General features: G+C 43.6%; 1 protein-coding gene across 1 annotated transcript; it reads right to left on the bottom strand.

The window, feature by feature from the left end:
• Positions 1-1,164: 1,164 nt before the first annotated feature.
• BT62DRAFT_920326 (uncharacterized protein) lies at positions 1,165-1,974 on the bottom strand (the record flags this gene model as incomplete). The annotated part of the gene is made up of 2 exons (XM_043184215.1): positions 1,165-1,483; positions 1,565-1,974. 2 exons carry the CDS (start codon positions 1,972-1,974, stop codon positions 1,165-1,167), a joined length of 729 nt encoding a protein of 242 aa, XP_043039122.1.
• Between the last annotated feature and the right edge of the window lie 10,551 nt (positions 1,975-12,525).

Below are 12,525 nucleotides of genomic sequence, written 5' to 3'. Positions count from 1 at the left end.
AGGATTTCTGTCCTTTCATTAGTGCTGGAATACAAATATAATTGTCCCATTTGCGATGCTGCCCAAGCAGCATCGCACTATAGAAAGTTCACTCTGCACACATAGTACTCTTGGTACTCTCACATCCTCTCTTCCTGCACTAGCTTCACTATTTCTTTCTGGTCCATTTCTTTCTGTGAATCGTATAGTGGTCCTCTTAGAGGATCATTGCTCTCTATTCCTCCTTTCTCGTTCTCATCATCCTCCTTGAGAAGGAAATCGATGGGCTGATCATAGATGCTCTCCCCAGCCCCTTGCTGTATCATTGTCTCACTCTCTTGGCTGGGTACTCGGGCCAGTGATAGGAGATATTGAGATGTTTTCATAGACAGAGGCTGGTCGACTTCTGATATTAGAGTCATACCAGTTCCCTTCTGTAGCTCTTGTTGCCTCCACTCACTCACGATAGAGGCAGATGTTGTTTCTGTAGTCATTGTTAATGAGCTGTCCAACAACTCGATTTCTGAAAAAGCCTTGGAGGATGCGAGTGAGGATGTGGGCAGTGTTTGGGGTTCATAGTCTGTAGTGCTTGAGAATGGACTTGTCGCTTCCAAAGGTGGAATCAGCGCTAGGGGTTCATGAGGAAGGTGTTATGATTTTTTCCATTTTCTTTTCTTTTTCCTCAGAAATGACCCCTATCTTTGCTTAGTCAGAGTGCTTAGGCCAGTGCTTAGGACTATGGGAATGCTTAGCTCAGCAGCCCAGTTGGTCACTCTCCCAGTGCATTGCTGTGTGCTGTAAAGAGAGAGACAACACTTCTTTTGTCCCATCTTGCACTGCAACGATAACGAGCACAACAGCAAGACAACAGCTTTTGTGGAGAGCCTGGCAACAGCAGGGGTAACAGCTCTACAGCAGACAATATCTTTTATGAACATTTATTTATAGCACAATAACAGAACAGTATTTAAGTAGCATAGCTCTCACTGTAATACCCCAGCTTTGAGCTAAAGTTTATTCTCTACCATCCTATCTCAAGCGACTTGCAAATGCCTTGACCACACACCTCTGTTAACACATCAGTGAACTCAGTCAGTCTAACCCAAAGTGCGAGGTTCTGAACTGTTTATCATGTGTTAATAGTCATGTGGAGTTTGGGCTTAACAGAAGGGGGATATTGAGGAGTCAGGGGGCTCCCATGTTGTCAGGTTCTTGTGCCATTGGCCCAATGCTCCAGAACTCCACTGCTTGGGGTACTGGGCTCCCTGAAGATGTTGGCTGGGGCCAAGAGGTCAGCTTGTATGGGTGCGAGGACACTGGCGACCTCGGGGTGGAGTCCATACCAATTACTGATGTCTGCCCTTGCCAGTCAAGTCCTTTCCACCTCTCGCTGCCTGTCTTTATAGCACTCATCATACTGCATGGCCTCTCTCCTCTGCTGCTCATGCTGGTCTTCTGGCTCTGAATGTACTGACTGCAGCTCATTCCACTGCCTTTACTCCTCCTGTTGAACGGTGTCATCATAATTGAAGGAGATGGTGAAGTCTCAGATCAGGAAGTACCAATAGACAGTTTCTTCCTATACTCATTGTCGCTGCTCTTTATTGTTGAGGGAGGGGCTGCCCATCCCTGAGCTGGCTCTGATGGAGAGGTGGGAGCTAGCAGGCTGACTTCAAGGAGTTCTGTTGCTGGGTCACCAAGCCATCTGAGGGGCATCGAGAGAGTCCCTGGCATTGTCAGCAATCCCATGGGTTTGGGAGGTGGTAGAGGGGGAGGAGGACTGGCAGAAGAAGTCCTCTGAGAGATCTTCATCTTCATGGTCAGGAGGGGGTCCTGAAACAAGGATCCCTTGTTGTCCTGAGATGCTACTATCCTGGTTTCCAGGTCGAGAGCAGGGTTGTCCTCCCTCTTCCTCTTCACTATCTCTTGGATGCAGGCTGCTAGGTTCAGCTTCTGGGGGCTGGTAGGTTGTTTGTTGGGATTCGGGGATGTCATGAAGGGGGAGGTCAGAGGTTACATTGCATAAGATTTCTCAAATATGTAAAAACTCATTGTAGTGTCTGAGAGCCCAGGCGGTGATTGAATGGCATCTCTGGCACAGCTGGATGATCACCAATAATCCTATCAATGTTCCAATGATAGATGAGAGGAGTTCGAAGAACTCATGGTCGAAATTCAGGTCGGTAGAGTTTGTGGGGGGTATTTGGTTTCTCAGCACAATTGGGCTTGAGAAAGGGAAGTAGAAGCTTTGAGCTAATTGTTAGACTCAAGCATCACATGAGTGAATACACATGATAAACAGCCATCTCTTTGCACTTTGAGGGATCAGCTGAGTCCACTGAATGTGTACTCGTACTCATTATGACTCAAGGTCAGATATAGACTCAAGATAGAATGATGGTTATAAACTTTAGCTTGAAGCTGGGTCTTATCCAGCAAGAGTGAGCTTTTTAAATACTGTATATGTCATGCTATTATTACTATACATCTCATTGTGGTTTCTTCTGCTTCTTGTTCTCTTGCCTTTGTGCATCATTACTGTATATAAAAGGGTTTTTGTGTGTTGCTGGTTGTTGTTGATGACTTGAAGACAAATGGTTGTCTGGGCCTGTTGTGCTGACTAAGCCTTGTCCCATAGTCTTTAGGTGCCAGGTCTAGATGCTTTGACTAAGCATAAATAGGGGTTAAAGAAGTAAAAAAAGGGTGAAATCATAACAAGTATGATCAGACCTGATCAATCAAGCTACTAAAAATAGCCTAGACAGATAAAACTCTGAGTAAATAGAAAGAAGTTAAATACCTACAGACACTGCAAGCTTAAAATAAAGCTGTGTGGTGACCAGGCAGATCTGGACAGACCTAAGAGAGTCCAGGAGTGCTATCAATCTAGAATAGTGGTCTGATCCCACTTCAAACAGAAGAAATATTATTTTGGACACTTTATTTATAGATTCTGTATCTGTTTTTAATGTATAAAAGTAGAGAAGAGGAGGAGAAATAGCAAGCAAGTGACTCACCTCCACATTCAAGCCTTCTAGCTCACTGTAGTTAGTCTCTGGAACAACAGTTTTTGAGTTCTGCTTTGGCTTAATGATTTATTTAAGTTGCTTTGTCACTTAGAGAGGATTAGATTAGAATATTAACTGTATTTTAGGTTTTGGATTAATTTGGGTTCCAAAATATAAGGGTTTCAGCATCAGAATACAAGTTCTTTGGTTTTGAAGACTGCTAGTCAGCCAAGAGTGCAGCTAGTCAAGCCTAAGTGCTTGATAGACTTGGTATTTGTGTTTCAGAGTTTATTGAGTTTCAAAATATTCTAAGTTGATTTGGAGTGCAATTGTGCATTGATTCTAAGTTCTAATTGTACTTAAACATTGCAATAAACTACTCTCACAAGTATTGCATCTTAGAAAGCAAGATAGAGTTGAATAACTGTCTTTATTGACTATTTCTTTGATTTTATTTAAGACTGCAAGAGTGCTTCTATTGTACTCAAAACAACCAACCTCAATTGTATTTGGTGATAGTGTATTGAGTGGTTAGGTGTTGGTGTTTGAGAGTTCATTCCTCATTCACCTCTCTTAGTCACTTAGCTATTACCAAGCACATCACCAATGACAGGCCCATTGGATCACTGAGTTAGCTGAATACAACTTCCTTCTTCAGCATAAGGCAGGAACTGCCAACAAAAAGGCAAACCTCCTCAGCTGACATACTAACTATGACTAAGAGAAGAACAACAATAAAGAAATAGTAGTGTTCAAGATAGAGCACTTCAGAGTGATGATTATGCTAATAGAGAAAGAGGTGTATGAGTATATCAAAAGTGCTATTCAACAGATCAAACTATAAGATCAGAAGATGGCTCTATTGATCAACTATGATCAAAAAATGATGAAGGAGAGAGATTTGATCTATTATAATAGAAGGATCTATATACCTCAGGATCACACTCTCTGGAGAGAAATTATTGCCTGGTCATATGACCATATCATAGCCAGGCATCTAGGAATTACAAAGATGATAGAGTTGATACTATGAGAGTATTAATGGCTGGAACTGAAAGCAGACATAGAAAAGTATGTTAAGGCCTGTGAAACCTATCAGCACACCAAGTTGAGCACTCAGGCAAAGACAGCCCTGTTGCACCCAAATGAAGTACTCAATGCCCCATGAACCTATATCTCCATGAATATGGTCATCAAACTACTGAAATATCATAGCTATGATGCTATCATCATAGTTGATTGGTTTTCAAAGATGATCATATTGATTGCATGTTTGATAGAGCTGTTATCAGAGGGATGGACAAAGATTTTACAGGATGAAGTGTATGCAAAGCATGATATGCTGCAGATGGTGATCTCAGACCAAGAACCACAGTTCATCTCTAAATTTATGACAGACCTGTATTACTTACTCCAGATCTGAAGTAATGTCTCCACTGCCTATCATCCACAGACAGATGGGCAGATGGAGTGGGTCAACCAGGGAATTAAGAAGTATTTCTATATGTTTATTAACTATTAACAGGATGACTGGGCTAACTGGCTTTCACTTGCTGTATTCTGTTATGATTTTTCCCTTATTTCTATGATTTTACTCTTATTTATGCTTAGTCAGAATGCATAGGACTGTGGGATAGCTTAGTCATCATAACTAACCCACCCATCAAGTCAGCCTAGACAACAATGCTCGATGACACACAAGCACCCTTTTATATATGGTAATGATACTCAAGGACAATGGGCACCATAGATACAGATGAACACAATTAGTAGGGATATTATTAGCATAGCCTGTATAGTATTTAAGACCCACAGCTCTCACTGGTATACCCCAGCTTCGAGCTAAAGTTTATAACTACCAATTTATCTCGAGTCTACAAGACGTTGAGTCACACAGAAAGAAGACCAACTCTGTGGACTCAGCTGATCCCTCAAAGTGCAAAGGGACAGCTGTTTATCATGTGGTCTTATTCACGTGATGCTTGGGCCTAACAATTAGCTCAAAGCTTCCTCTTCTCTTTCTCAAGCTCAATTGTGCTAAGAAACCGAATGCTCTCTACAACCTCTACCGACCCAAACTTCAATCACAAGTTCTTTGAACTCCTCGCTTCCATCATCAGAACATTGATAGGATTGTTGGTAATCATCCAGCTGTGCTGGGGACACTATTCAATCACTGCCTGGGCTCTCAGACATTACAACGAATTCCTACACATCTGTGATATACTACACAATATAACCTCTGACCTTTCCCTCTATGACATCTCCAAATCCCGAAGAACGACCTACCAACTCCCAGAGGCCAGATCTAGCAGCATGCATCTAAGGGATGGTCAAGAAGAAGTGGGAAGGCAATGCTCCTCCCGATCCAGAAACATAGACCCTGGCATCCCAGGAAGGAACAGTATACTTGTATGAGGACCACCCCTCAACTATGAAGATGAAGACCTCTCAAAAGACTTCTTCCAGCAGTCCCCCTCCTCCAATTCTGCCTTCTGTACCTATGGGATTGCTGACCATGCCAGAGACTCTCTCGATGCCCCTTGGATAGCTCGACAATCCTGCCCCAAAACTCCTCGAAGCCAGCCTGATAGCTCCTGTCCCCCCACCAGGACTAGCCTCAGGATAGAGCGGGTTCTCACAGCAGAAGAGCAGCAATAACAGATATGGGAAGAGACCATCCATCAGAACTTCTCCACCTGGGATTTCACTATCCCATTAGACTATGACAACGTCATTCGACAGGAGGAGCAAAGGCAGTGGAATGAGCTGCAGCTAGTATGTCACATGTCAGAAGGAACAAGCATGGAAGATAAGCAGCAGAGGCAGGAGGCGGCTCAGTATGATGAGCTCCACAGGGATAAACAGTGGACAGTTGAGAGAGCCAGACTGGACAGGGCCAACATCAGCAACTGGTACGGGCTCTGACCTGAGAGCATCAGTATTCTTGCCTCTGCACAGGCCAACCCCTCTGCCTCAGCCCCCATCTTTCATGAATCCAGTACTCCAAGCAGTGGATTCCCAGAGCACTGGGCAGATGGCACCAGAACCCAATGATACCTAAGAGCCCCAACCCCCAAATACCCCCTCTTCTCCTGAACCCCTAGTGCTGACACTACTTTCAGGAGCAACAAGTCCATCCTTAGACACTATGGACTACAGGTTCCTGAAAATGCTCACATCTCCACCCATGCTCTCTGAGGCTTTCTTGGAAGTAGAGTGATTGGGCAGCTTATCAACAATGACTAGACACAATATCTGCCTCTATCGCAAGCGAGTGGAGGCGGCAAGAGTGATAGGAGAAAACCAATACAATGCATCCATTGGAAGCCAACCTGCTGCCAACTATGAAGTCATCGCAACTGCTGGACCGAGTATCCAGCCAGGAGAGTGAAATGACAGTCCTGCAAGGGGTCACAGAGAACATTTATGCCTGGCCCATCAGTTCCTTTCTTGAGGAAGAAGAAACAGAGGATAGCAGGCCCCCCAGGGGGCCACCATATGATGAACAAGAGGACACAGACGAAGAAGAAGTAAGGAGGCTGGCACAAGAAGAGAGGATACAGGAGTACCAGGAGTATTACCTGCACAGAGTAAGATTCTTATAGCACAATGCTACTTGGGTAGTATCACAGATAGGACAATTATACATGCATTCAGAAACTAATAAATGAGCAGAAATCCTGAAGTGAGCAGCAACTGATTATGCCACCCAACAGTATAACCAATGGCACCCCGAATACCTGGTTAGCCATCCACTGGTGTATCCAGCATTACAAGACATATGACCAATGCTGAGAACTCCTTCCATTGTGCCGAGACAGGCTGTATACCAGGCCCTGTTGCTCCAAAGCACCTTTACAAACTCTGATTACTCAGTACAAACTATGGCAACCCAGCTTGCTGAGACCCAAGTACAGCCGACCATAAAACACTCAAACCCTTGGACAGACCAGGGAAGCCAACTCCTGGGGGGACAACCACCCTCTGACCAGGCCGAACCCAGTGGGAAGGGCAAGGAACCTGCACGAGATGATCCCGAGGCCACCAGACTGGGATTCACAATTCAGGATGGAGTCATTATCTGGAAAGAAGAGTCAAAAGGGAGTCCAGTGGCCAATGACCACTCTCTCTATTCCTTCCCCAGGCCACCTGCTGAATGACAGCAGCCGCCCTTCGACAGATGGTCTAATCCTATGAGACCATTACCAGAAAATGCCAATGTCCTCCAATACTGCTCAGATTTACTCTGGAAGCCCTGCTCTTTTAAAGGGGCTTCTGATAACATTGACAGATTCCTTATAGACTGCAAGCAATACTTCAAAGTTTACATCAGATGTCTAGGATCTGACATGAACAAAGTCTTTTTTGCTGCCTCGTACCTGGAGGAAAAAGCCAAGACTTGGTGGATCCTCATTGTCCTGAACTTCCACTCCTCCACCCATGGCCATTACCGATACCTGTCCTGGCCAGTATTTAAACAAATGCTCAATGACAAGTTCATTAATCCAGTGGTATAAGAGGTACATAAGTAAAAAATCAAGGAATACAAGATGGGAGATAAAGCAGCTATGGATTATTTCGATGAGCTGGAGAGACTCACCAAATTAGCAGGGATACGGGAGGACATTGCCAATGATGAGAAAATGGTCGAAGCCCTCAAGAGAGGAGTCCCTTCTTCATATCTCACAATGATCTCCACCATGGGCATCAAACTATTGATGCCCATTGGCTATGATGAATGGAAGGAGTGGATCATCGAGATATATAAAGAATGACAAAGGCAGAAAGCAGAATCATCAACACTACAGGAATACACCAAGAAGCCGACCTCACCAACCTCAAACAAGCCAGGGCAAACTGCCAGAAAATCATCAGGACCCTCAATAGCAATGACCTATTCGAGCCAGAAGATCAGGACAGGCACTACATACACCAGAACAGGAAAGCCAATGGATATTGATAGGATGAAGAAAGAAGGGAAGTGCTTTAACTGCAGACAGAAAGGGCACATGGCAAAAGACTGCCTGAAGAAGAAGAGGACCCATGAAGATATACAGGCCCAGATTGCCGAGTTACAAAAAGAAGAAGAAGACCTAGAAAAGGAAACCAAGATCAAGGAGGTAAAAGACGAGGCCAGCCAGTAAGCGATTCCACTGACCTGGCTAGAATGTCTAAAGGTGTGCAATCCCCAGCTGTTGATCAGACTTATGCTACCCCTGTAGTTACACTCATGTCACTGCTATGCATGCATTTGAATATACTATGAACTATTACTACACACATCAATGAATTGCAAAAAGGAACTCAACTATCTATGGGCCAAATCAGGGCAGAGGGCCCTTCGAACTGGCTTAGGCCATTCAATACGAAATGGACTTGGAGATCCATCAAGGAAGCAGTCAATAGCAGTGCAGCGAAAGCCACACTAGGAAGGTGAATGCATCAATCCTGAACAGGGGAAGCCACTGAGGGAATGGTGGAAGAACTGAAGAACACAGAATGAAGCTGGGCTCTAGAATGGCTAAATGAGCTACACAGGCCCTGCAAGTTTATCTGATGCACCAAAACACCAGAGAGAGACCTAATGATGAAAGCCCAGATCAAGACTCTAACCAACCGATCCATGCATTTGATAACTGCCCTGATAGATAGTGGGTGCACTGAGAGCTCGATAAACTGCACCTTCATCATTCAGCACAAGCTATCAACCCGGTCTACTGCAGCCTCAATCCCAGTATATAATGCTGATGGGACAAAGAACCAAGCCGGTTCAATTACCGAGTTTGTTGAATTACACTTAACAATTGGAGATCACTCCGAATGAATCAACTTAGTGATAACCAATCTCAGAACAAAGGAATTATTCCTCGGGCACAATTGGCTCATACGATATAACCTGCTCATCAATTGGAAAACCGGATGAATAACCTTCACCTGATGCTGATACCGAAAAATCCCATTCAAGTTGCCTGATGAAGACCCAGAAGACAGATGAGATGAGGAGATGGAGGATGGCAAAACCATCCTGGCCATAGACTTGCAAAAAGAGATCTGCATCCAAGCCATTCATCATGCCAACAACCTGGCTATGAAAGCCAACAAGAGGAAGATAGAAAAAACCTTTGAGGAACTGGTACTGAAGTGAGCACAGGATTACTGAGACCTCTTTGAGAAGAAGAGTTTCAATGAGCTTTCAGACCCAAAACCCTGGGATCACACCATTGAATTACTCCCCAATGCCAATGCCAACTTAGATTGTAAAACCTACTCCCTTGGCAATCAAGAGCAGCAGAAACTTGACAAGTTCCTCAACAAGAACCTATCCAGTGGACAGATTCGACCATCAAAATCCCCAATGGCATCGCCATTCTTCTTTGTAAAAAAGAAGGATGGTAAACTCCAACTAGTTCAGGACTATTGGAAATTAAATGAAATGACAATCAAGAACCAATACCTCTTGCCTTTAATCTCAGAGCTAATAGACAAACTCTGGGGTGCCAAATACTATACCAAATTCAATGTCTGCTGAGGGTATAATAATGTGCAAATCAAGGAGGGAGATGAATGAAAGGCCACCTTTAGAACTAATCAGGGCCTATTCAAACCCACTGTCATGTTCTTTGGGTTAACCAATTCCCCTGCCACATTCCAGTGGATGATGAATGATATATTCAAAGATCTCATCGCCACTGGGAAAATCACAATCTACCTTGATGACATTTTGATCATGTTGCAAATGAGAGAAGAGCATCAACACCTAGTATGACAGGTACTCACTCTAATGAGGAAGCACAAGCTGTTCCTCAAAGCCGAGAAATGTGAATTTGAGGTATTGGAAACAGAATACTTCAGGGTAATCATTAGCAAAGGGAGTATCAGAATGGACCCCATTAAAGTGGCTGGGGTAGTTGAATGGCTGGAACTAACCAAAAAGAAGGAATTACAATTGTTCCTTGGATTCATGAATTTCTATCAATGGTTCATTCGAGACTACAGCAAAATTGTTCGACCAATGATTCAACTCACTGGTAATGCCCCATGAGGGTGGGGAAATTCCCAGTGACTCATGTTTACAGACTTGAAACGATGACTAGCTGAGGATGTCATCCTCACTATACCATCCCAAGAAGGAAAGTTCTGAGTAGAGGCTGACTCCAGCAAAGGAGTGATCGGTGCAGTACTGTCTCAGAAGCAGGATGGAAGATGGTGCTCAGTTGCATTTCTTTCAAAGGCATTGATGACAACAGAAAGGAACTATGAGATTTATGACAAGGAACTGCTTGCGATAATGCTCACCCTAGAGGAATGGTGGCAATATCTTATCAGGGCCACCAAGATTTTCGAGATCTGAACCAACCACCAGAATCTCAGATATTTCTAACAGCCCCAAAAGTTAAACTGCCAACAGGCTCGATGGGTCACAGAGCTTATCCAATATCAATACACCCTTCATCATAAGGTGGGAACAGCAAACAAGAAAGCAGACCTCCTTTCCCAACATGCTGATCATGATCAAGGGGGAAACAACAATGTGAAGATCACCATCTTATGATCTGAACACTTCCAAGCCATGATAATGCCAATGGAGGAGGAGATTCATGAGCGGATCAAAAGCGCAACCTGAGACAGCTACAAATAAGACCAAAAGGTTGCCCCATCACTCAACCACAAGAGGGGAATGACTAAAGAAGATGGGATGATCTGCTATGATGGAAAGATCTATATCCCTAGGAACCAAAGCCTACAAGAGGAAATCATCACCACCTGTCATGATCATGCAATGGCAGGGCACCCAGGCATCACTAAAACAAAAGAGCTCATCTTGCAAGAATATTGGTGGCCCAAAATAGGGACCAACATCGCAGTATATGTCAAAGCATGTGAAACCTGCCAAAGGGGAAAAGCCTCAACACAGCCTCAGGCAGCTCCCCTTCATCTGAACGAAATCCTGTCAACCCCATGGACTCACATCTCGGTTGACATGATCATCAGGCTACCTGACTGCAATAGATATGATGCCATTCTTATCATCATTGATTGATTCTCAAAGGCAATCATTCTGATTGCATGCTCCACAGAATTAACATCAGAAGGATGGGCAAAAATCCTATAAGATAAGGTATATGCCAAATATGGAATGCCCCAAGTGGTTATCTCTGACCGAGGACCACAATTCATCTCCAAATTTCTCAACAATCTCTATAAACTGCTGAACATTAAATAAAATGCTTCCACTGCATATTATCTGCAAACTGATGGACAAACAGAGTGAGCAAACCAAGAGATCAAAAAATACCTGTGCCTATTCATCAATTATCAACAAGATGACTGGGTAGAATGGTTAGCACTTGCTGCATTCCAGCATAATAATCAGATCCATTCAGCAACTGGTTGAACCCTATTCTTTATCAATTTTGGACGACACCCTAATATCACCCAAATGTCATGCCACTGGGCAACAACATTCGCTTCCACTGACTTCACCACTGATATAGCAAAAATTCATTCTGAAACAAAAACCGTGCTCGAAAGAGTCACAAAAATAATAAAAATCCAGTATGACAAGCACTGTCAACTGGTCTACACATACTCGATCAATGACAAGGTCTGGCTCAACACGACAAACCTACACCTACCCCAGCCAAAATGGAAGTTAGCAGACAAATGCACTGGCCCCTTCCCTATTATTGCAAAGATGGGGGACAGTGCATACAAACTCCATCTCCCAATCAGCTGGAAGGTGCATAATGTATTCAATGAGTCTTCTCTCACTCTACATCGCCTCCACATTCTCAACTCAGGAATGCCCTCTGCCACTACCACCTGACCTGATTGACAGTGAAGAACACTACAAAATTGAACAAGTCTTAAACCACAAACTCAGAAAAGTCAAAGCGAAAGGAGGAGAGATGACAACAACCATCGACTACCTTGTCAGCTAGAAGGAATATGGATCTGAATCCAACCAATAGGTTAACGAAAAATATATAGCAGCAAACGATGCAATTCATAACTATGAACTATCTCTAAATTAAGCCATCAGGATGATGGTCTTAAGGAGGAGGTAATGTTATGATTTTTCTCTTATTTCTACGATTTTACCCCTATTTATGCTTAGTCAGAATGCATAGGACTATGGGATAGCTTAGTCATCACAACTAACCCACCCATCAAGTCAGCTTAGACAACAATGCTTGATGACACATAAGCACCTTTTTATGTATGGTAACAATGCCTAAGGACAATAGGCACCATAGACATAGATGAACACAATTAGTAGGGATATTATTAGCATAGCCTGTATAGTATTTAAGACCCACAGCTCTCACTGGTATACCCCAGCTTCGAGCTAAAGTTTATAACTACCAATCTATCTTGAGTCTACAAGACATTGAGTCACACAGAAAGAAGACCAACTCCATGGACTCAGCCGATCCCTCAAAGTGCAAAGAGACAGCTGTTTATCATGTGGTCTTATTCATGTGATGCTTGGGCCTAACACATTCTAATACAATAACCATGTCCACTCTGCAAT

This window comes from Guyanagaster necrorhizus (assembly GCF_019112545.1).
Source record: "Guyanagaster necrorhizus MCA 3950 unplaced genomic scaffold BT62scaffold_14, whole genome shotgun sequence".
Taxonomy (NCBI): domain Eukaryota; kingdom Fungi; phylum Basidiomycota; class Agaricomycetes; order Agaricales; family Physalacriaceae; genus Guyanagaster; species Guyanagaster necrorhizus.
The sequence above is the reverse complement of the archived record's forward strand: the minus strand, read 5'-3'. Positions and strand labels throughout refer to the sequence as shown.